The following is a 24914-nucleotide window of genomic DNA, read 5'->3' on the forward strand; positions in this document are numbered from 1 at the left end:
TGATGCTGCTTCCGGACTGAGCCGGCCCCGCCCAAAATGGCGCTGGTATCAATCGGAACTTACGAACACCTCGTGGTGTTCCTTCGCACTGATATAAACTTGATGTTCTGAGATTTTATATGATCCTTTGTACACTTGGCTAGAAAAGACAAGGAGAACTCACTCGACGAACAGTATGAAAGGATCCCCGTTACAAATGTTGATTACAAATGTACAAATGTATTATATTTTTTTAAAACTGATGTAAACCTCATTTACGACGTACACGTACGGTATGCGTATAGGAAATCTGATTACAACCATTATGATTATGCTTCTAAATTATGAAAATAAATGCCCCCGAACCCCCAGCCAATTAATAGACATTTTAGTTTCTTACAAATGAATGAGTAAAACTTTCCGATGTTTTTATTGCTGCAAACGACACCCCCCACTGTACGCACTTTAGCCATTGCCACGACCGGCCAAATACGACCGCACCCTCATAATCCACATGCTGAAATGATTTTGCAAAATAAAGTTTCTTGAAACTATGGACGGGTATTGCATGCTTTATTTTAAAAATGTGGGATCGGTGGGAAAGTTCTTTTCTGTGCACCCTACTCTGCTCTCTCTTTAAGGTTAAAAGAAGATGGTTGCCCAGCCCTGGAGGACGGATCGGATCGACAACACGACACTCCGCCTTCAAAGTACGCGACTGACCCATGAACTCTTGCGTAGGGGAAGACCTTGACTTCCAAGGATGGGTAAAACGAACGGTGTAAATGAAGGAATGTAAAGGGAGGGTGAAATGAAATAATGTAAATGTTATAAAGTACAACGTTCCAAAGTACCAGGGAACGGAGCTGACCCAAGAACCGAAGAACCTTAGAACGCCACAGCGTTGAAAGAGGTTTAAGGATCCCGATAGTGAGATACATCCTTTGACTAGATACCTCGCACTAAGCACCTCTGGTTTCCTTTTTACGTTTCCCCGCCCACGACCTATATGGACACACTACCCCCCCCCCGACTCCAGAAACCATATCCCCGGGGACCCTGCCCCGAGGAGGAAAGACGAGTAAGAGGTAAGTAAAGGACTTATGAATCCATGTATTTGAATGTGCGCGAACGCTGTCTCCCCCACCCCCTTTTTTCCTCCCTCTGCAGGTTACATCAGAAATTACAGCCGAGGTGTGGCGAAGATCCGAAGCCTTGCCATGTCTAATACACGAAGCGGACTAGCGCCGCAAGGTGGTGTCTAAGCACGCCTGCAAACTACTCACGTATCGAACAAACCCGAAAAATTAGCACAACCTGATAAAAAGTGATCACCCTTAAACCCGACTGGACGAATGAACCCATGTCACGTATGATGCGAAACTATGAGGGAATGTGTGTGTGTGACTGAGGCGTCGACCCAACTGGTCGAAGGACCGAGAATGCGAGAAGTGCGACAACATGGTACCTCCTTTCTCCTTTCCTTTTTCTCAAAGCACGTCCCCTCTACCCTGTCTAATGCTCAAACTGCATGATTACAAGATCCTAACGCAGACCCGTGAATGCCCTTTACTGCGTAATGCACTAAATAGCCTTTCTTGAATACACTGCCACCCTCTCTGTTGCACGTGTACTATTTAGCCTGCCGTTACGCTCTCTCTCTCTCTCTCTCTCTCTCTCTCTCTCCCTCTCTCTCTCTCTCTCTCTCTCTCTCCCTCTATTTTTTTACTCCCACTCTTCCGAGTGATTAGCCCCGAAATTGGCAGACTGCCACCCCTAGCACACCACCTAATTGGCTTCAAATACCGTCAGTATTTGCACAAAAACTTGTCTTTAATACAATCACCCTGAGACCGCGTCATTACCTCTCCTTTTTCCGCTAGAAGCCAATGAACCGAGGTTGGGCCGTAAGGGAAAGGACAGGTAAGGCGACAGAGGTTCCCTAATCTGGCCCGAAATAAGGGAACTACAGGTCAACGGCTCCTATGGTATAAAACAAGGACCTCAGAATACGCGACCCTCCCCTCCCCGAAATGTCGCAATACCCAAAACCGGAAAAATGATCACCCCTGTTACCTCCCCTGTATCAGCCGCCCAAAAACTGGAATTATGAAACTACCCCTCATTTCCGGTTGAGAGAGATGGGTCGATTTATGCCCTTACCACAAGTTTCCTATGTCCCTGGTTGTTTCCCATAAAAACCCCTGTCCTTCCTAATTAAGTAATCGGGCTGTAAAAGGTTACATAGGATCCAGAATGATGTCTTACGAGGTTAACAGACTAGTCCAAGGTAAAGCACGAAGGTGGGTCACCATCAGATGAACTGTAAATAATTGTGAAGGAAAGTCATAGTAAATCCAACAGGCCCGTCACCGGTCATTTATATGCCAGTTGTGAACACTAATGTAACGGACATTTTTCATTCTTTGCCTGGAGCTGGGAGAGAAATAGACTTTTTGATTATCTTCATCTGCAAATTCTCTAAAGACTGTCTTTTTCAAACTTGTTTAAGGGTACTGCTGTTGGAGGAGAAAAGGACCGGATGTGGGAGCACGAGGCCTGACTGCAGACTAAGGAACACCTGCGACATTAGCCAAGGCGAGACCACGACAGAAAAGAGCTGCAGGACGAGGCACTGTTTTCGACAACATGAGAAGAAAGGGTCGACCTGATGCCCCTGCTCGATGTCCAGTGTCTGTCGACAAGTCCCCGCTCTCTGAATTCGGTCACACGCTCGCCTATTTGAAGTCTCTCGTTCCCCTAGTTTGTTCCTAATTTGGCCTTGCTCCATCCCCCTTTTCCTCTGACCTACCCTATGGACTGTTTTGAACGCTCTTCTTCCATCTGAACTTTCTGACAATCACCTCAAAGGACACAGGGCGAAAAGGACCTTTCCGACCAGAAACGCGAGGAAAGGGTCGTGCCCTGCAACGCAGAACTTAGAACCGAGCTGGACTCGTAGCTCCACCGCCGGTGCTCAACAGCGCCAACGAAAGGCAGCAAAGAACATTTGACATCCTCAATCGCCGTTTCTGCTAGACCTCATTTCTCTCCCAGCCGCCATTGTATTGATCATGCTCCAATCCGAACCTGATATATATGTAATAACCTGCCAGCATGGAATATACTTGCTGCTCTCGCTACAGAATCGTTTTTGTATTGCATTCCTATGACTTTCCTGCTAAACAAATTGATCAAAGTTTATCAAATAGGCCCACCTCCTAAAGACTAGAAATGTTAAAATGTATTGTTTACGACTCTTTTCATCTAGGGTTCCTACCGTATTCTTTCTCATGCCCACCACAATAGAACCGAGTAGAAAATGAACCAGCAAGATGTCTTGAATATGTTAAAGGGAGGACTGTTGAAAATTAGTACGTTTTGGTGAACATTATCTGCGCCATCTTGCCTCTCCCCCTGATGCCACACTTTTGTCGTGCGCGCCCGCCATTTTGTTAGATGCCCCGATCAGAACGAACCCTTTTGCATGCCGCTGGCCCCTGACATAGCCTTTCGCCTTCACTAAGCCTGCACGCTGACCACCCCCTGCATGCACCTGCCTTGAGTCATAAACCCCTCTTCGGCGCTGCTCTGCCCCAGGCCCTCATCCTGTTCCCAGCGCGACACCTCCCTGCTTCCCTTTCATGATCTCCGGCCCTTAGATGCAAACCCCCTCTTTCCCCGTGTGCCCGTTTTGTCTTCCCCGTTCCCAGGCCGACACCCAGCTCTGCCGATACCATCCCTTGCCCCTCCCCGTACAATAGAAAGCTTCCCCCATCAAAGGATCCCCGGGTTGATCAAAGCCCCCACTCCATGAGATCCGATCAAACCCCCCACATTCCGTGAATCGGCGGAATATCCAGCTGCGTGATACTCATCACCTGTTGTGACTAGGCTGGGGACTTCGACTGTAAATGTGTGTGGGAACGGGCTCAAAGGGAGTTCCGGGAATGTCTTTTTCATACATCAAAGCTTTAACATGAATGTGTAATGTACAATAAAGTCATAAACTTGTGTATAAGAGGCCAGGCCTCAGGGATGCAGTTAGAGCACCTCAGAACGATACCTTCTGTCCGTTTCGTTGTGTTCTCCTCCGGAGAGAATAAAAACCTTGTTTCCTGCCTTCCAGTCTCCAGCGCCTGCCTCTTCAATAGTTTAACTTCTTTGTGGGTTCAAGAGGCGACACCGCCGGGCAATACTTAAGGATCTTATATTCTGGTTGGTAGTGCCCCCCAATTAGTTTCAACACCGTTTGCAAGTAGTCCAGAACTCGGCAGCCCGTACCATCTTTGGACTCCCGAGGAGAGCTAGTGCCACTGTTTTATTGAACACCTTACACTGGCTACCTATCTCCAAGCGAATTCTTTTCAAATGCCTGACCGTGGCCTTTAAAGCCTTACACGGCATTGGCCCCAAGTATATTGGGAAACGTCTTTCCCGGTATGTACCGAGCAGGACCCTGAGGTCATCGGGTTTGTCCATGATGACAGTCCCTGCAATTCGACGTGCAAGATTGGGAGGTCGGTCTTTCCGCCATTTAACACCAAAGGCCTGGAACGATTTACCACTGTCCCTGAGACATGCTCCTTGTCTTTTTGCTTTTAGGAAGGACTTGAAAACATGGCTCTGTACGAAATAGATTTCTTTCTCTTTTTCTGCTCTTTGCTGTTGTGTGGCTGCTTTTATGTGCTGATATTCTTCGCCAAAGCGCCGGGATGCTCCTCAGAGTAGCCGTGCGCTATAGAAGAAATAAATTAACATAACATAAATTAACATAACATAACATAAAAATGCATAATGACAGAAAATTACTACAATAAGAGATTGACAACAGGGAAAATCCCAAAAGGGTCATAAAGGAGTTTAGAATGGTGTGACGCGATACTCCAGTTTTGCTGTAGGGAAGGTGGTTTAAACAAAGAGTACCAGCAGATAGAGAGTTTAAACGGAACATTTAGTTGGTCCATGCTCCACAGCAAACACAGACATGCAAGAGAAGACGAAGCAAGACAGGAAATTGCTCTCATTAATAACCTACTGAAAGCAACAGAATGAGTGACAAGCAAGCCAACAAATGTTAAGTAATGCCCATTTTAAGATTTTTTTTACTCATTGAATTATACAAGATTTTGCAAGCGAAACCCAAAAAGCAGCGCCTGAGAACAATGTAATAAACACAATGCAATCACTTTTTACTAAGTTCCATGTTTTAATGAGGGTTAAAATTTGTAAAAAATAAACCGTTCCTTACACGCCTTTTGGTGAAACCCGCATAAATCAGCGTGAATTTTGCAGAGTAAATCTTCCTATTTCCAGAATTGCGTGTATAGTCAACAACGATACTTAATTTGCAAGGCACGCATCAAAGAACCGCTCAAGCAAACTTTGCTCCGACACTGCTATTTAGGAGATGATAAAATATAATTTTTTGCTCTAATCAAGATGCCTCAATTTGAGTTACCTTTCTTAGGTATAAAGATAAACTCGATAGTAGCCCCACCAATCGATACATTATTAGCAGGGGTCACTGGCCGCGGGCAGGCTCATAGAGCTTGTGCAGTTCATGTCCCCTTTCTATATCCATGGCCGTCTCTGCTAGGAGAATGCTGGACTTTTCCGTCTTCTGTTTCTATTGCTTCATGTCTCCATGGAGACGCTGTAGCTTGGTACTGGAGCTCTGAGCTGGAGAGGCTGTCCGGGAGTATTGAGCCGGGGGCTGCTGGTTGAAGCAAGAATCCGCTGTCTTCGTCCCGGAGGTACTTTACCGGCAGATGATTGACCGATTTCCAAGAGAGGGATGTCTGCGGCACGAGCAGAGGTGGCTCCGCCTCAACGAGGGAAACCGCTCCACTCCCTGAGCCCCAGAAAACCTGTTCCCGTGATGCGGCAGGTGGTGAGCGACCAGGACGGAAGAGAGGTAAGGGCTAGCACTTGGGACGTCCGTCTCAGGGCACACGGAGTTTGCCAGTGGTTATGGATTTGAACGTTAGCTTATGATGGTCTTCGTTGCAGTTTGAAAATTCAATACTTTAAGATAAGGGCATAGGAGTCACTACATTTATGGAGGGAACATGGAAGAAGCCCAGGGGATAACTGAGCTGGGGTTTGCCTGACTCTAGACCAAATTGCGAGCGGGCCATCAAAAGATGTACATCAGGCAGCGCATGTAATACAAATATGTGAAGATTTTAAAATGGAAAGATATATTTTAACATTTCTCAGTGGGTAAATTAAGTACATATAATTGCATTGCTGTATATTAAACATGCACAATACATATATGAGATTTTGGAAGACCTATTATCATGTACTGACTTACTTCAATTGACTTTTAAACTGGATGGTTATCGCCAATTATATATAGTGAAGTAAAGCAAATGTGCTGTGGATCACACAATTTGATCAAGTAAGCAGGGCGGGATTTATATTAATGATTGGAATTCAGAGGCTGTAGTGTTACATTCGTCTCTCTAACATTTACCACCAAAGGTCAATTCTTTGTAATCAGTTATTCAATTTGTATTGGTCTGTGGAGTTCAATAAATACGCTTTTCACACCTAAATTAAACTGACACTATATATATATTTTTAATTCACTAAAAAAACAAAGGTTACAGGAACGCTATAGTTTGTAAATAGAATTAAAAAAAACCTTAGAAATTCACTGCAAAAACCAAAGGTTACAGGAACGTTATTGTAATATGTACTTGTGAGCGTGCACATGCTGTCATGCTCGAGACTCCCTCGTGTCTTGTGTATGCATGAGGTTGTATTCAATTGAACTGCCACGGGTGTTCTGTGAGCGGTCATCCGAAGTATTCCAAGCAGTTATATCATTCGCTGTTGGGATCCTCTACGAGCGGGCGCAGTGCGCTGCAGGCTTCTTTATTCGGAATAAACTCACCTTGCTTCTAATCGTCTCCTGCCTCCTCACTTCATTTTGGAGACAAGCGGACCTACCTCTAAGAAGCCCACCAACGAAATTCTTCTAAAATTTCGGCAGTTTTTTTCATTTTCGAATTTCTTCCATCGACATGCAGCTGGAACTCCTGTGATTACTTGTCTAAGCCAGGGTCGGAAGGGGCGTAGGAGACACTAAAATTCTGGGGGGACAGGGACAACCTTGTGGACTTTCCAGTGACCCTATACAAATCACCGCCCATTAAACAAATACAATCGCATACTTTCGAAGTGAAATATTGAGAAAAGCATGCATGTTGTCACAGTTTGCATGTATGCTTTATTGTTATTTACATTCATATAGTAATCAGACCAAATGTTTAACCTCATAGCTGCTATGGAACGTCCAGCTCCAGTGCTGGACGTTCCATTGCGCAGGTGCAGTTCGAACGTTCAACGGCCGACGGCAGCACTACGGAGGTAGTGGTGCCGTCGGCCGGTGAACGTGCGCAGCACTTAAGGGGTTAAAAAAAGTATATGAATCTTACATCTTCATGCACTAAGTAAACAAAGGTCGCTGACTTAGGTTGGGGGCGTAATGTTTGCAAGTGCCTTATGGTTTGAAAAGTACCTGCTCCTGCATTCCTGGTCTCCAGCAATTTTCAGGCAACAATACAAATGTGAAGATAACTTTGGTGATTAATGTTCTTTATTGAGAGAGATCGGAGGTTTGTCTAGTGGTAGTTTTGACTCTTGGTAAGGTAGCCACAGTGGGGTAACATGCCTGCCGCAAAGAATGTGTACCACGCAGATCACAAAATGCATATCATGTAAATAGGTCAGTGAGTTACTGCTTTTGTCTGAGAGATTCTTTTGATATTTGTAGTTTATAAGTTAAAATCCTAACATTGAACAGTGAGCTATTAAACGTCATCAAAGAGCTGCCTGAAAACTTCAAGGTATAGATTAGAGCGTTATGATTTTCCCCCAGTCTTTCCTTATCCTAATGTTGGAAAATGGGTTCATTAGGATATAAATCAATTCTGATTATTAAAGAGAACCCCCCCAACCATGGTGTTATGTTTTAAATTCTGAGTTTGTGCTTCTTTAGTGTTGCAAAGCCATCCTGTGCCCTGGGCACTCCCCAATATTTTGCTGACTGGTACTGGGGGTACCTAACTCTGACTGACCCTGGCCTCTGCCTGAACAGGCACAGGGCCAGTGCTATATCGAAAGTGACACTTAAAGATACTGTGAAAACACCTACATACACTAGGGTGCACTATGGGTTAGGGTACCCCTATGATTGGCATGACCTCTCCTATAAGGCCCTAGTACATAATAGGGCAGGGGGATTAGAACTACCTTTAAGTCCCTAGAATATAATAGGGCATGGCAGTTTGGAGGCCAGCAGCCCTTTCTGCATTTGCATTTGTGCACTGCTGAAGCCTGAGGTCAGTTTAAAAGTAGCCCTGTGTTGTAGGACTGCTTTTAAAATGCAAATTTTGCCCAAACTCGACTTTTGGGTTTGGGGAACTTATAAATTGATCAACTACAATGATGGGGCAAAATTAAGTTAAGTGGAAAAATATTTTCCACTTAACTATGGCTGTATCATATTTGCCACATAATACATCATCTGCTGCATAATCTAACGATTTGACCCAAAAATTTTTGTAGCTCAAACGGATCAAAAATTACTGAAATAAATGTGATTTATGTCGCTGTGAAGTGTAGTGCCCTTTACAAAGGTTGACTGGTCACCTTTCTCACTGCTACATTTGTATGTTACACAGATACTAATGAGGCAAAAGCTTTGCAGAGGCTGTTAGTATGTATAAGTATGTCAAAATAATAAAGTATCATAAAATACACTACATTACGCTGCAGCCTTTTTATTGCTGCATCATTTAGTCAACACTGCAACATAATTTTGGCCTCTATTGCTGCTTAACTCCAGTGGTCCAAAAGCAGGCTGCAAGTGTTTGTGCATGAAGCAGAGACCATGAAGTTTGCAAACTTAGGGGCTGATTACGATGGCAGGTGGACTTCAGTCCGTCCGCTATCGAATCGGGGAATGGGACTGCTGGCCTCCAAGGTGGCGGCCCCACGATAGGCATTACAATGCGACCGCCACTATGGCGTGCGCAGTGCCTATCTTTTTACATTGCAGCAGGGGCTGCTGGCTGCATCATCTGCCGCAATGTAAAAACTGACATGTTACATATATCACTGCACTACGTGGCAGGCACAATGCGGTGCCTGCCACATGGTGCAGTGATATGTAGTGGGGCTTCTTAGATGCCCCCCAGGTCCCATGTCTGGGGGCTAGGGGGAAAGGGGCCAGCATCCCTTTCCGCCAATTTTTCCATGGCGGGTGAACCGCCATGAATAGGCTGGCGGGTAAGGGGTATCGTAATCCCTACTGTAGTGCCTGATAGGCACCACCAACATTGTAGGAACCACAAGCCCCTCCGCCGCACTGGCGGGCTCAAGGAGCCAGTCGAGTGCGTGGCGGTTGGTCTTTCCGACCGCCAGGGAACCACCCGCCATTGTAATATGGTTGGTGGTAATGCAGTCACCGATAGCGGTGGGACCACTGACGGGGTGACGTGACGTGACGGTCCCACCTCCATTATAATCACCCCCTAAGTTTGGTGTGCATAAAAAATCCTACATTGCCAACCCCTGGTAAGTTGCACCACTACTGCTGAAAAAGGCCAATGGAGGTACCAATGGGTACGGTGGACTGGCCTCAAGGATCTTGTGACCTCAGTGTCACTGTCAATCTAGGGTGTGCTTCTTCGTATGCCTGCTCGCAAGACTGGAGGTGGTGGACAGGCCTTCACGGTTAACTCACACTTGCCACCCTTAGGGTCCACCTGCGGGTGCTAAGACATGAGGGCTTCCAAGGTCTATCGGGCCTTCTAAGGTGTAGCATCGGAATGAGCTCTGTCAGGAGTGTGGTCTGGTGGACTGGTCATGAAGGCTGAAAATAGTGCTCCAGTTCCAAATTCAGCAGCTCTGGCCAGAGTGCCACATCCTCTCCCACACTGAACACCATACTGCCCCACTGAGAGAAACGTGCACTGCCTTCAGCTGCAACTCAATTGTGCTGCGACTAAATTAAAATTATGCACTAGACAACAGTAAAATGCTGCCTGAGAAAAATGAACAACACCCTAGAAAAAGCAAACACTCATAAGGGAATTCAAGAATAAGCAAATCATGTGAAATGTATTCAGGAGCAACATGGTTACCTTAACAGTTTAAAACTCATTATTCAGAAATCAGTAAGTGATTTTGCATAAAAAATTCAGGACATGGCTACAGGACCAGGAAGGGGTCTGTTTCAATGTCCATTGTTTATATCCTTTCAAAATGTAAGCAGTTTGGTTTAAAAAAGACCACAGCCCCGGACACAGAGCCGCAGTACACATTTTATAAGCTAAAATAATTAAAACATTTGAAAATGATCATATTAAACATTTCCACTCCATCCATCAACCAGGTATTTCAGTCCCTTTAGGAACATCCCACTACACAATTTATTTGAACCCCTCTCTGGCTTAGATGCAAATGAATGACTTACCCCATCTACTCCTTATGAGGGACTCACCTGTGAGTACTTGTCTAATTGTAATGATTTAGTAGAAAATGATACTCTTGTACCAGGGATGCTCCATCTTGAAAATCTGGATGGTGTATTGATAATGGAAGAAACTCCAAGTGGAGGCCATATTAGTAATAATTTTGACCATGGGAGAGTAGAATCTAGCAGGTCCTCTATTGATCCTGGATCTTCTAAAAAGCCCAATGTAACCACTGTGAGGAAGGGAAATGCGGGTGGGGGGGGCCCGCTGAATTCCCTAAAGAAAGTGCGGTGTGTTATAACTCAGGTTTAAATGGAGGGCCTGGAGAAAAATGGTCCATTATATTTTGGAACATAGCTGGCCTTAAGGCCAAATTAGATAACCCAAACTGGCAAAAATTAATTAACTGTGATGTTATATGTTTGCAAGAAACATGGGCTAAGAAAGAATATAGTGTGTCCTCATGTAACGTAACTGGTGCTATGTAAAGCGCTCTGATACCTGATTCGGTTCGGGTCTAGTTCGCGCTAAATAAAACTCTGCAAAAAAAAAAAAATGGTTCCCCACCCTGGGAAAACAATGTTGTTCAAAGAAAGTAGCGCTTTCACTGGCAAACTCTGTAAAGTGGCGCTAATGTGTGTGGCTGTAAATAACAATCTGGCCTGTCTGCTGACCACTCTGTATTACTTTATTGCGGTATTTCAAAAGGAGAGGCAAGAGAGAGTATGTACGAGCTCTTGAAATCAGAACTTAAGGAGGAGCAAGACAGAGACAGAAAGAGATGGAGGAATAAAGAGAGAGATGGGGGGAGGACAGCTGCCAGAGGCAGGATAGGAGAAGTTGACACTGTCCTTGCCTTCACCCGGGTTATGAAGGAAAAGAGACAGAGTTTTTTTTCCTTCTCTGCCCTTCCCAGAACGCTGAGCCTTCCTGTAGCATAACAAAGGGCAGAGGGTGGGTGGCCTCTTTGACTCCAGGCAGGTCAAGTACAGGGCCATTAGGTAGCGCTTTTGCACGCTAATGGCCCAGCGAATGACAGAAGGGAGAGGGGAAATTCTTTTGTCCCCTTGCCCCACCACCCTTGTCTCCCGTGTCCCCCCACTCCAAAATCTGGGGGGATATATCCCCCGCGTCCCCCACGCTTCCTACGCCCATGAGGGTCGGACTGGGTACCAAAACCGGCCCTGGCAAAGTGCTCGACGGGCTGGGGGTAGGGGGGGGAGGTTGGGGGTGCGACCAAGCTCTTTGCCGGGGCCGGTTTTCGGCTCATTTTGTTATAGGGCCGATTTTGCTAACGGCCCTGTAACCCTTGCGGCGCACCAGGGGATTGCCTGGTGCCCGCAACGGTCAGTCCGGCCCTGGTCTAAGCTAATTCATCCACGCTTCACTCCTGGTGAGGGTGTGCAATGCTTGCAAGAGTGTGGTGCGCTGAGTTTCGGAGTTGCCTCTTACGGCATTCCTCCCCTGACGCGCGCTTGCGCACATGCTCATTCTCGCGCACATTCAGTACGCATTGCTTTGGCTGACCCGCTTCGACGTCATCACGCACATTGTACGTGCCACCATTTTGGTTCGGATTATCCACCGTGGAGCACTTCCTTGAGCATTGGCTTACCGCTACACAAACGCTTCCTTTACTTTATTTTAAATGCTTCACCAGAAACTGCAATCTTAAATTTGAAGGTATTTACAGCGTTTATCTCGTACGTTCTCACAACAATTCGATTTAAAAACGTTCCCCAGCAATGTTGGTTTGGTCACTATTTTATTTGTCACTATCCTCTTCTTTCACACCTTTAATTAATAAAAATTTTTACTTCTATTTTTAACCTAAGAGCCCAAGATAATGACTTCCTCACAACAAATCACACAACCACCGTCTTTTTTCACTCGTCTTGGAAAACACTTCATTAAACTGTCTCATTGGATAATACAGTTTGAAAATCCCATCGTGGCTATCGATGCTGGAGGTTGTAGCCCGCAGCGGAAATATGTACTCTTATATGGTAGCTTGGGTTTGGCTGCACAAGAATGTTTTTGACAATTTACCAACTTTTCAAGCACCTGCAGGACGCTCTGGTGATTCCCAATGGAATGTGTATGTCGTGCTCGAGACTCCCTCGTGTCTTGTTTATATATGAGGTTCTATTCGATTGTACTGCCACGGGTATTCTGTGAGCGGTTGTCCGAGGTATTCCAAACAGTTGTATCATTCACTGTTGGGATCCTTTACGAGCGGTCGCAGTGCGCCGTTGACTTCTTTATTCGGAATAAACTCACCTTACTTCTAAACGTCTCCTGCCTCCTCACTACAGTTATAGTTAGGTTCAGATTTCACTCATACAAAACCATAGAAATGTTGCAGTTATTGTTACCTGAGCTAACTATAACTTATGCTGCCACAATGTACAGCTTATGACCTCACATATTACATCACTCATGACATGGTCATTTTCATCACTGATGACATCTTAAATGACATCACTGATTACATAATCCAGTGATTGTGAGTGTTTCGTAAATGCTTTTGAGTGTTATAATATATACTAAGGTACTTCAAAAGTTAAATTTATTAGAATACCTTGTGTGCTACTAATGAGTGATACTATTTCAAAATATATTATGTGAGTGGCTGTGTGACTGTGTATATCCGTAAGTGTGAGTGGGTTTGTCAGTGGCTGTGTGAGTAAGTGGCTGTATGGGTGGGTGAGTGGCTGTATGGGCTGTGTGAGTAGCTGCATTGGTGAGTGAGTGGCTGTGTGAGTGGCTGTATGGCTGGGCGAGTGGCTGTGTGAGTGGCTGTATGGGTGAATAAGTGGGTGTATGAGTAGCTGTATGGGCTGTGAGAGTAGCTGCATTGTTGAGTGAGTGGGTGTATAAGTGGCTGTATGGGTGAGTGGGTGAGTGAGTGTGTGAGTGGCGGTATGGGTGAGTGAGTGGCTGTTTGAGTGGGTGTTTGGTTCAATGAGTGGGGATGGCTGTATTGGAGAGTGACTGTTGAGTGGCTGTTTGGGTGAGTGGGTAGACGTGTGAGTGCTTGCATGGATGCATGAGTGGGTATGTAAGTAGTTGTGTTAGTAACTGTATTGGTGAGTGACTGAGTGTGTGAGTGGCTGTATGGGTGAGTGGCTCTGTGAGTGACAGTATAGGTGAGTGGGTGGCTGTTTGAGGTGGTATATGGGTAAGTGAGTGGCTGTGTACGAGTCGCTCTGTGGATGAGTAAGTGGGTAGGTGTGTGAGTGGTTGTATGGGTGCGTGAGTGGGTGTATGAGAGGTTGTGGGTGTGTGAGTGGGTGTGAATTGTTCTGAGGGTGATGTTATCAGTGATGTCACTGACCATGTCATGAGTGATGTAATATACAAGCTCATGAGTAGTGCATTGCAGGAGCATAAGGTAAAGTTAGCTCAGGTAACTAGAACTGCTGATTTTTGATGGTTTTGTACGAGTGAAATCTGAGCCGAACTATAACCTCCCTGTAACCTTTGGTTTTTGCATTAAATTTCTAAGATATTTTTCAAATCTATTTCTTAACTATAATATTCCCGCAAATGTTGTTTTCTTTCAGTGGATTTCAACGTTTGATAAAACTTTATTTCCTAACTGTAAACAGTAATCTTTGAGAGTGGGTGTGTGAGTGGCTGTATAAGTCGGTGAGTGGGTGTGTGAGTGCCTATCTTGGTCTATGAGTGGGTGTGTTGGTGCCTGTGTGGGTCTGTGAGTGGGTGTGTAAGTGGTGCTATGGATTTTAGGCATTTGCATATTTAGAGTATTTAAAAGGGAGATCTTAGACTCTTCTCTCACCAGGAGACAGCAAGAAACAAACTACTCATCACAGTCGCTCAGATCAGATTGTGCTTCAATAGATCGATGCCTTCACCTCCATTAAGGATTTCATGTAATTTGTCAATGTAGATTACGAGAGGAAACACTTGCTCTGCCTTTGCCAAGCCCAAGAAGTTAAGTTTGTGAATGTTTTACTGAAGAGGAGCTTCATCTCGGGCATCTGCTATGTTTCTATTTGCATGTTCTTCCCGTTGAGGTTTAATTTCTATGAAGTGAGCATCAGCACTGGAATGGAACCAAGAAGAGTCCACAATTTTGCCGAAAATTTCTAACCAACTACTCACTTTCTACTGATTAATTATTTAATGCTACCTCATTGTGTAGATTTCTTGTTCATATTCTACACTTCTACAGCGTAATGGACCCGGAGGAAATGTCTCCAGTGACCTTCCATGCATGTAATTTCAGCAATGTGATTGTTCCTGCAGCGTTTCCATCCACAAATCTGTTATAACATGAATCCATTTTAAGAGAAGATGGTGAAGCTGCAAAGAGGTGAATCTACACCCAAGAGGGGTACATCCTCTTACCTATATGAAGTTAGTGTTTTTTGTTTTGTGGGATGTCCTCTTATTCCTCTACATCGAGAAAGTGTCACCAAAATCAGCGGGAAATGCGCTCAGGGGGCCTTTTGATAAACTGTCCATCAATGTGGGAAGCGCAGGAAGACCATTGCACACTGTTAGGGAAAACGGGGCAGGGCCAAACGAGTGGAACTTGCAGATGATTTTGGGCATTTGCATACTGAGTGTAATTCCAAGCAAGACCCCTGGTCTCTCTTGTTATATTTTTACAAAGGGAGGGAGGCCGAGTGCCCCCTCCCTCCCTTTGATGATTTCAGCCCCAGGGACCCCATCCCCTGGAGCCTGGCCAAGACTTAATAGGGGAGGGGGCTGTGTGGCCCCCCCTCTCTGGGCTGATTGCGCCCCTGGGGACCCCATCCCCTGGGACCCAGCCACGTCTGCCTGGGTACTCTGGGCCCCAACCCAGGGCACCCAGTGTGCTTTGATGGAATGCCCCATGGTCCCCACTGGCTCCCCGCCTCCTGCGGCTGCCGTAATTGCCCCCGCACGCATGGAACTGCTAAATATGCAGCTCCCTCTGTGCATGAGCAATCTTTCATCTGTTTCCTTGCCCGCATGACAGCAAGCAGGGAAACAGATGAAAACTCCCCTCCTAGCAAGCGGGAGCAGTTTGATAGTGCCTGCTTGCTGGGAGTGGAGTTAGTGTTTGCTCTCGCTTGGCGGGAGCTGTCAGTTCCCACTAAGTAAAAGCAATTTCTATGTCCCGGGGATATGCACCCTGGGACAGGGAGGGGGCCACATGGTCCGCCTCTTTTTATTTTTACAGGTCGGCCCAGGGGAGGTGGTGGTCCCAGGGCCTTGGGAGTCCACGCAGCACCCCCGTAACTACTTATTTAGCCCTGGGCAGGTGGTGTTCTCCGGGGCATGTTAACCCGTTCCGTGCTCCCAACGGCCGACTGGAGCAATCCCTCCCTGGTGCTGCGAACGGCCAACGGCCGTCGCAGCCCGCCCACTCTTTAGAACGCCCTCACAGCGGTGGAATTGCCGCCGCGGTTAAGGTGTTAAAGAGCCTGTATGGGGTCCGCACAGCCTACCTCCACTATTCTCAAAAAGCCCTGGGAAGGTGTTGGTCTCTGGGGCCACTATAGGCTCCAGGAGGAGGGCCTCATGGCGCCCCTCCTTAAATTTTTACAGGCCGGCCCAGGGAGGTGGCGGTCCATGGGGCCATATATGGCCCGGGAGGAGGGCCGTGCACCCCCTCCCAGTTTGAATGTTATTTGGCCCTGGGCAGGTGGTGATCCCCGGCGCATATTAAAGCCCCTGTAGTGGGTCCGCTCCGCCTCCCTCCACTATTCTCAAAATGCCCTGGGGAGGTGGTGGCCTCCAGGGCTCAAACCCAGTGAAGGGGGGAGGGTCCACGCAACCCTCCTCCCAAGTTTAAATAAAGCCCTTGGGAGGAGGTGGTCCCCTGAGCTAAAAAATAATCCTAGGAGGGGGGCCTGTGGGCTCTCTTCCTTTCATTTTTTTAATGTTTCTGCATGCTCCTCTGGACCTGGTCCACCCAGGGGCATTTTTTTAAAACAAGCATGGGAGACCACGCTTGTTTAAAAAAAAAAAAAAAAGATGTTTCTTTTTTTTGCCACAGATCTTCGACTCTGTCGCAATTTCATGCCCAAAATGTTTACAAAAAAATGCTTTCTTGCCCTGGTCTAGGGGGTCAGAGTATTCCTACCCGTGCCCCCTTTTCTTTTTTTTCTAACTTTTTTGGGGACTCGGCACCAAGTCCCAAGATGGCTGCCAACACTAACACTTCCTGGTTGAAGTGTTGGCAGCCTATCAGATTTCAGCACAGGGACTTTCGGGTCCTCGGAGGATCCGCGTCCCTAGATCTACAAATGTGTTTTTCCCTTAATATCTCCAAAACTGCTGAACGGATTCACCAATTGTCAAAAAGGTCACTTTCTGGACCAACAGCTACCTTTCTGCCAAATTTGGTGTAATTCCGTTAATCAGCTCGGGCTGTAGTCATGTCTAAAATCTCTATGAGCAGCACACATTTTTTGACTCACGTCCCATTTTTCTCGGTTCCCGCTTGACTGATCACTCTTAACCTTTCCATGCACAACAAATCCATCTCGACACTCATTTTGGATTTTTTTTTGAAGATTCATAAAACGGTGCCAAAGATATAGGCAAGTCAAAAATACTTTTCCCAATGGACACTATGTCCTCAGACACTGAAGATCAAACATAGTGACAGAACCTGTTTGTCTGAAGACATTCTGCACTTGCCAAGAATCTCCTTGAAGCACTGCATGCTCGGGAGCAAACTCTGTGGGGGGCTTCAAGACCTCTTTGTTTCTACTAATTATGATGTTGAGCCTTTCTTAAAACCGATTTGTTTTGTCATTTGTTTTGTCAACCAAACCAGAAGTACATTAACATTAAATAGCATCTCCTCCCTTCTCCTAATCTCCGGCTCATCAGGCGTGACAAACCAAGCAAATATTGAGAAAAGCTCAACACCTCCATAACTCAGATGAAACAATTAACGCAGTTCTTCAAATCCCCCCACTCCCTCCAATACAGATGCTCTTGAGATTACAGCATTTCATGGAGACTGGGGCGATCTGCAGGATGGCTTCAGAAAGACATGCTCTGTCTCCCAGTGTAATTTGCTTCCACTTCATAATTGGAGTGGGTGGGGTTTGGAGTATGGGGGTGGGGGGGTTGTCTCCTACATCCCCCTACAGCAAAATCATCTGGTGGCCCCCTGTTCCCCACGGTTCCTAGGCCCATGCTTTAGGATAGAATTCTAGGCTCATAACCTCACATCCCCAGTGCTGGAAATTTACATGTCCAGTCCTGCTCCAGGATAGTTGATCGCCAGGGGCCATAAAGATGCCGGATGGGCCATAAGGATGAAAGGGGCAGCAGGCAAAAAACATACTTTAAAAAAACAAAGAGGTATGGGATATTTGCTATTTAAATGTTGTTATCTGTACATATTCAACACAATAACACTTGCTCTCACTTTTGCAAGAAGTTCAACCCAGCACTCCAGTTGTGTAGAAGAGGAGGTATCCTGCTTGTGGTAACAGATAGGTTGCAGCTAGTGTACTAAATACTCTCCTCCCAGCCATGTGCGGCTGCAGAAGCATGAAGTATTAAGCTTTGCAACTTTTCACACTGATATAAAACCCATGATAGAAACGGTTGGTTATTAACAATTTAACATTTCTCCCCCCACACACATACGATTCCATGAAAAAATAATGTTGTATTTTTAAAATATTTAAATAAAGCATATTACATTTCTGATAGTATTGTGTGATGTACATGAAGTACACATATGGTTTGGTTAACCTTGATCAATGATTTAACGTTTTGTGGAATGAAGACTGTTTTTGACCAATATTCTATCATGGTTTTCTTAATAGATCATCTTAAAGCACAATTTTATCAAAACTGTTTGCATTAAATTCCACAAAATGTTGCATGCATATAACATATACGTGGCCCACTCTACAATAAATAAATGGTCAAAAGTGTTTCCTGTATTTAAAAAAAGCCATTTGAACATTCTTGTCTCTATTTTCTGAGTGGGCCTTTGTGGGTGGGGGGCTGACACACCTGTCTCACCTGTAGAACCGATTCTGCTACAGGCATCCACAAATTGGGAAACAAGTAAACCTTTTCTTGCTTACACAACTTATTACAAACTGAATCGATTTTAAGCCTGTTTAGAGTTTTAGAGCACTATATCCAGAAAGTTTTAGGGTATAATGCAGGCAAGTTGTTCGAGTGGTATTGCTGGAGAGCCTGTAACTTGTCATCTGTAGTAACCGGCTTGAATCGTCATAAAATATCTTAAAAGGTTGAATTGTCTGCTATAGAGCATTGTCTATAATGCGTTCTAAATGATATACTGCAGTGGGTTAAATAGTATGTTAAGGATTTCCTGTGTAACCCACATGTCTTAAGTTATAATTAAGGTAGAATATGTTAGTGTGCTATTTACAACATGCAAGCAACTACACCTAAACTGTCAGGCATACGTTTGAAGGCTTGCAATTTAACATCAATATTTTAATTATTTACCACAAAACTGTTTCTATTCTGTGCTACATAAATGTTGTGGTTAGTGTAACCACACACACATACCTGATGTTCCCATTCAAACCTGCATACCAGTCTATCTATTTTACATGAACACAGATCTTGAGAAAAACAACAACATTTTAAAATCACAGTTTATCTCCTATCCAGAGGAGTTGTCAATCGTCCAATAGCACACCTGGCTGAAAACAAATTGGCACCCGCATTATCCCAGGGCCTTCCCCTATCCATCTCCACTGCCCTTAAGCCCATTTCCGTATACATAACTAATGACTGTTAAGGACACAGTAAAGGCAGCTGATGGCTACAACCTGTACAGCTATCATTTAAAGGTGGTCATAGCCATCATGGATTTTCCAGGATACACTGTTTTCTTATATATTTTATATATTTATTATGTTTTATAAAGCACAAGCATGTCCATCTCGGTATCGGAGTGCTATACAAAGAGCGAGCTGATGAGGGTTGCTGTACAGTAAAACAACTGTTAGTTAAGATCCTCTGCACATAGAATTTTAAGAGCTAGGTATAAAAACAATAGAACAAATATACAATAGGGTGAATGACAGTTTCAAAATAGTTCTATTATAACACAAGTTTATCAAGTAGTATGGCTTTAACTTCCTTCTTGAAAAGCCTGAGTGAGATATTTGTTCTCATTGAGGGTGGTAGGGAGTTCCATAATCTGATCCAGCAAAAGTTTGGCTGTGAGTTTACATTTCTATTTTTTATCTATTTGGTTCTAGTATTAGGGATTTGGCACTCCTGGAATCCCTTCCACCTCCTGATGGCTTGATCATATTCACAATGTATTTGGGAACAGTTTTTTTGTAGAGCTTTGTCTGTTATGCATGCAACCTTCAGTTGGATCTTAGCTTTAACTGGTAGTCAGTGATGTGGAAATGCGATCATAACGACGGGTGCCTGCTAAAAGTCCTACTGCTGCATTTAATTCATTCGGGCTCAGCTGGTTTTGGATAGACTTATTATCCAGTCGAGAACACTAGAGGTTGAACGGCCATTTTGAGATCATCTGGCAGTATGAATGGCTTTTGTTTCTTAGAAGGTGCAGATGTAGGTAAGCGCTTTTGGTTGCTGCTTGTATGTGAGTTCACATGTTCAGATTTGAGTCTAGTGTGATGCCTTGTGATTTTATGGAGTCCCAGATGGTTGACGTGCAGTTTAACGATTTGAGGTGAAGAGATCATGGTTGCGGTTGTAGGTATCAAAGGGGTGGGAAGACGAGAATGAATTCAGTTTTCATTGGATTCAGTTTTAGCTGCTTGTGTGCCAGCCCGTTCTGTGTTTTCATCAGGGTGTCATCCAGTCTCAGGATATCCTCTTGAGTTGAGAGTTCGAAGTAGAGCTGAGTATCATCAGCAGACATGTGGTATGAGATCCTTGTTGGAGAAAGGCGTTCACAATTTTAGTCCATAAGGGAGAGAAAGATTGGTGGATCTCTTTTAGTAGGTGGGAGGGAATGGGATCGTCAAAATATGTGGTAGGTTTCATTGACTGGATGGTGTTCTGGATTTCCCTCTGTAACAGAGATCTGTAACTGTTCCAGAAGTCTTTGTATTTTCTTGGGACAGTTGGGAAGTGTTGGTCAGTATTCTTGCTGTGTGCTGCGAGTGTGGGGAAGTGGGATCCCTAGATTGGGTACTAGCTTGGCTGGGAATAGAGTTGCTTATGGTTGTGATTTTCTTCTGTAAAGAAAGTGAAGAAGGCGTTGAAGATGTCTGCCGAGTTGTTTGCAATTGTGGATTCTGCAAGTTTTCCTGATTGTTGTTTTATTATATCAAAGAGTTTTCTGGGCCTGTTCTGTTCTCTGTCTGGTTAAGGTCTGATCGAAGTTATTTTGGCATTCAAGATAGCCTTTTTATATGTAGATTGTGTGCCTTCTCAACTTTTTGAGATCGGTAATGTTTGGGTCCTTCCTCCAAAGTTTTTCCAGATGTCTTAATTGTCTTCTTTCATTGCTTGTTTTGGTTGAACCATGGTACTGAAGGTTTTATCTTTTGCCTTTTTAGATGTAATGGAGCTGCCTTATGAGCTATGTCGGTCAGGCTGTTGTAGATATGCGTCAGTTCATGAACCGATGTTTGGTCAGTCCGAGGTTCCAAGGAGGCTTGGCATAGGCCCACCAGTTCTGTTCTATTTATCCGTTGTAATCCCTTATCCATGTTTTTTCCCTTCACGTTTGACCCTTGATTTTAGTTTCTTGAGCAGATATTTGGAAATTAATTTGATGAAGCTCGGAGACCTCCCATGAGTAGCACTCCTTTCTGAGGCAGTGGGGTACGGGCAAAAAGCTCACCCAGTGTCACTGCGGCTCTTCCTGCAGGGTCTGGTATTTCCTTTCTCACTCAACAGCATGCACAGCATGTGTAGCAGTCTGTTTCAGGGCAGAAGAGGCTGTAAAAGGATCCTATGCTGATCTGTGTCCCTGCGGGCGTGGGCTCTCAGCAGATAAAGGATCCCAGGGTGATCAGCACAGCATCACTGCAGGCTCTTGGAGTACTTGGTCGCATGCACAATGAAACTCAGACCCCAAATAGCTTCCCCTCACAGAGTGTTCACCCTGTCTCAGTAGATCTCTCCGACATTTCTCCATCCAACCTATGCTTGCTCAGTATCATACATATGAAACAAAATATCCCAGAAAGGACAACCCAGTGCAGTAACCAGCTAAGTGGTCTTTGATCATAATAAATACAATAAAGGTACCTGCATAGCTGTTGAAAGCTGCCAGCTTAATCAAAATCATAAACTGTGCTCCTCTCTCTCACAGTTCTTTTTTTTTTTTTTTTTTTTTTTAAATATTTTTATTTGCATTTTATCATAACTCAACATTTCAGTCATGTAATCAGCAGTACATATACCTCCACTCCCACGCCCACCCACCCCAAAGTTATATATTTCTGTCACAATTCGCAACACACTGGTTTAATGTCCACAAATTCAAAGTACAATTATCTCGTAGTGTCCCACCCAGGGGTTTCCTGGATGTGTTCTCGTGGCCATGCAGCTAGATATTGAAGCCCGCTCCCTCATAGCCCCCCATCCAATCCATGATAGTGCCGCCACTTGGTTCAGACCCTATGGAATTTCTTCGGGCACCCCCTAGCTTTATAAGTCACTCTCTCAGCTGCCATGTAAAGGTCCAGCCCCATTCTCCATTCCTCTAATCCCGGCGGCTCCGGTGACCCCCAGTACTTTGCTGTATCTCTTTTCGCTACCACCAGTGCCAGTACCAGGAAGGCTAGGAGTGGACTCGGAAGGTCCACGTCATTTGTCATACCCAGTAATGCCAGCTTGGGTTCTTGTTGGAGCGGGACCCCCAAAACCTCTCCCAATTCTGTGAAGATGTGTGTCCAGTACGTTTATATCGTGTCACATGTCCATATAATGTGATAAAAGTCTCCATCATCTTGGCGGCATCTAAGGCATTTTGTGTCCTCTAATTTCCCCATTCTATGGAGTCGCACCCTATCGTAGTAGGTTCTGTGAAGCACATTAAATTGAATAAGGCGTATCCTAGACTTAATTGCCACCTCCCGGGGATGCATTAGTACAATATCCCAGTCATCCATTTCTCCCACCTCCGTCTCCCATGTCTATCTAAGCTTCTCCAAATCGCTAACATATTGTTAGTTAAGGTTTTATATATGAGAGAGACCGCCTTCCCCTGGATCTGTTCCTGCAGGAGCCGTCCCTCCAGAGGTGCATACTCCGGGATGTCACTTAGTTGGATATTTTGGGCCCGCCAAGCATGTCGTAGCTGCGTATATTTAAAGAGCTGTGAGTGATGAAGCCCAAATTCCATCCTAAGGACCAAAAAGGATTTCAGCTCCCCCTTGGCAATCACGTCCCCTATGGTGGAGATGCCTATGTCATCCCATCTTTGGAAACCTTGTAGTTTATTTAGCTCTGTTAACCACTGACAGTGGCATAATGGTGTCTGCCGGGTGGGCTTCTTCTCCCATCCCATGCGTTTTGTGGCTTTAGTCCATGTAATTAACGTAATAACCGTCGCTGGGAGGAGCGGTCCCTGTCTAGTACCCCCATAAAGATAATATAGTAAGTTCTGCGATGACATTTTAAGCCTTTCTAGGGCATAAGTGGGGTGCTCTGCCGGGGCATGTAGCCGATCGTTGATTGGTGCCATGTGTTCCGCCCAGTAGTAGGCTTCCAAGTTAGGGAGTGAGATCCCCCCACTGTATTGGTGTCTCTGTAGAGTGGTCATGGCTACTCTAGGTTGCTTACCTAGCCAGAGAAAAGCCCTCAGATCCAAGTGAATTCTGGATATCAACGTTGACGGAAGCGGATAGTATTCGTTCTGTAGGGCATATAAGTACTTGGGTAGGATAATCATCTTATACATGGCCGCTCGACCTAAAAGTGTAAGTGGGAGCTGTCTCCAGCGGTCCATATCTGCCGTGGAATTCAGTATAATCCGCTCCAAGTTTCTTTGGCATGATAGTGTCTTATCAAGGGTGATGTATATCCCGAGATACTGAAAGCCCTCCACCGTTGTCAGTAGTTGCTCTGGCAGTGTCCCCCAACGGCCTCGTCCCCCAGGGTCATACAAGATCGATTTGTGCCAGTTTATTGTGTATCCCGCTTGCCCACCATATTGCTCCAGTTCCCGGAATAGCTCCGGAACAGTAGTCTCCGGATTTGAAATATACAGGAGTATATCATCCGCGTAGAGGGATATCTTTTCTTGTGCGGGGTCCGTGTCGGTTCTCCGAAAACCGGAGATGCCTGTATTTTGCCGGATCCTAGCTGCAAGTATCTCATATAGTGAGTGCAAAGAGGAGAGGGGACAGAGGGCAACCCTGACGGGTCCCTCTCTGGATCTGGAATTCACGCGATAGCCTCCCATTCACCCTCACCCTGGCTCTCGGTGCAGTGTAGAGGAGCTGGACCCACTTCTGAAACTTGGGGCCGAAACCAAATTTTTGCAAAACGGCCATCAGAAACGGCCAGTGAACCGCGTCGAAGGCTTTCTCAGCGTCAAGGGAGAGAAACCAGTGTGGTTTTTCTCTTCCCCGCACTTCCTGTAGCCAATTGTGGGTACGTCTAAGGTTCAATCTAGTTACTCTGTCTGGCAGAAAACCCGTTTGGTCCAGATGTACAAGGTCTGGGATCACTGACCTCAGTCGAAGCGCCAAGATGGTCGCTAGGAGTTTCACCTCCGTGTTCAGGAGGGAAATGGGGTGGTAGGACGCACAATCCTCTCGCGGTTTACCCTCTTTATGTATTGGGACGATTGTCGCCAGGGAAAGGTCTGGGGGGAGCCCCCCCTCCTGATAGGCCCCTGCGAAGAGACCCTTGAAGTGGCGAACCAAAAGGTCCGCTGTACGCTTAAAAAACTCCGCCGGGTAACCGTTCGGTCCCGGTGTTTTACCCGGTCTCAATCTGGCTAAGGCTCCCGATATGTCATCTACTGTAATATCAGCCTCCAACGCCTGAAGGGCCTCAGGAGACAACAGGGGCAGGTCTGTCTGCGTCATATATTGTAGGGCTTCCTCACATGTCCCCAAATCCCTGGCTGCGTAGAAGAGTTCGTAGTGTGTAGCAAATGTCTCGGCAATTTTTGTATCGGAACTAACAAGCATCCCATCTGCATTTCTAATGTGATCCACCCATCTAGCCGCGCGCTCCTTTTTACTGAGCCACGCTAGTAGTTTGCCGGACTTGTCCCCCACGTCATAGAGGCGATGGAGGGTGGCTAGGGATTGAGTTTTATCCTCATTAGTCACCATTTCTCTATATTGCTTCTGAGTATCAATCAATCGTCTAAGAGTCTCAGCATTTTTCGAAATCTGGTATTCCCGCTCCAGGCCCAGGATTGCCGTTCCAATACAGTGACCTCTGATTGGAGTTTTCTTCTTTCCTCCCCCAGTCTACTTTGTATTCTATCTCGCATAACCGGCTTCAGGGCTTCCC

At 45.5% G+C, this 24914-nt stretch overlaps 1 protein-coding gene across 1 annotated transcript in view; it reads left to right on the forward strand.

Annotated features, from left to right (window-relative positions):
* The first annotated feature begins 5636 nt into the window (after nt 1-5636).
* Nucleotides 5637-24914, forward strand: part of CFAP69 (cilia and flagella associated protein 69) — a 599649-nt gene continuing 580371 nt past the window's right edge. Inside the window, exon 1 of the mRNA XM_078663586.1 lies at nt 5637-5896. Coding sequence (XP_078519712.1) covers nt 5777-5896 — 120 coding nt within the window. The 5' untranslated portion in view covers nt 5637-5776. The remainder of the gene's footprint in view (nt 5897-24914) is intronic.

This window comes from Lissotriton helveticus, chromosome 10 (assembly GCF_964261635.1).
Source record: "Lissotriton helveticus chromosome 10, aLisHel1.1, whole genome shotgun sequence".
NCBI classification, from domain to species: Eukaryota; Metazoa; Chordata; class Amphibia; order Caudata; family Salamandridae; genus Lissotriton; species Lissotriton helveticus.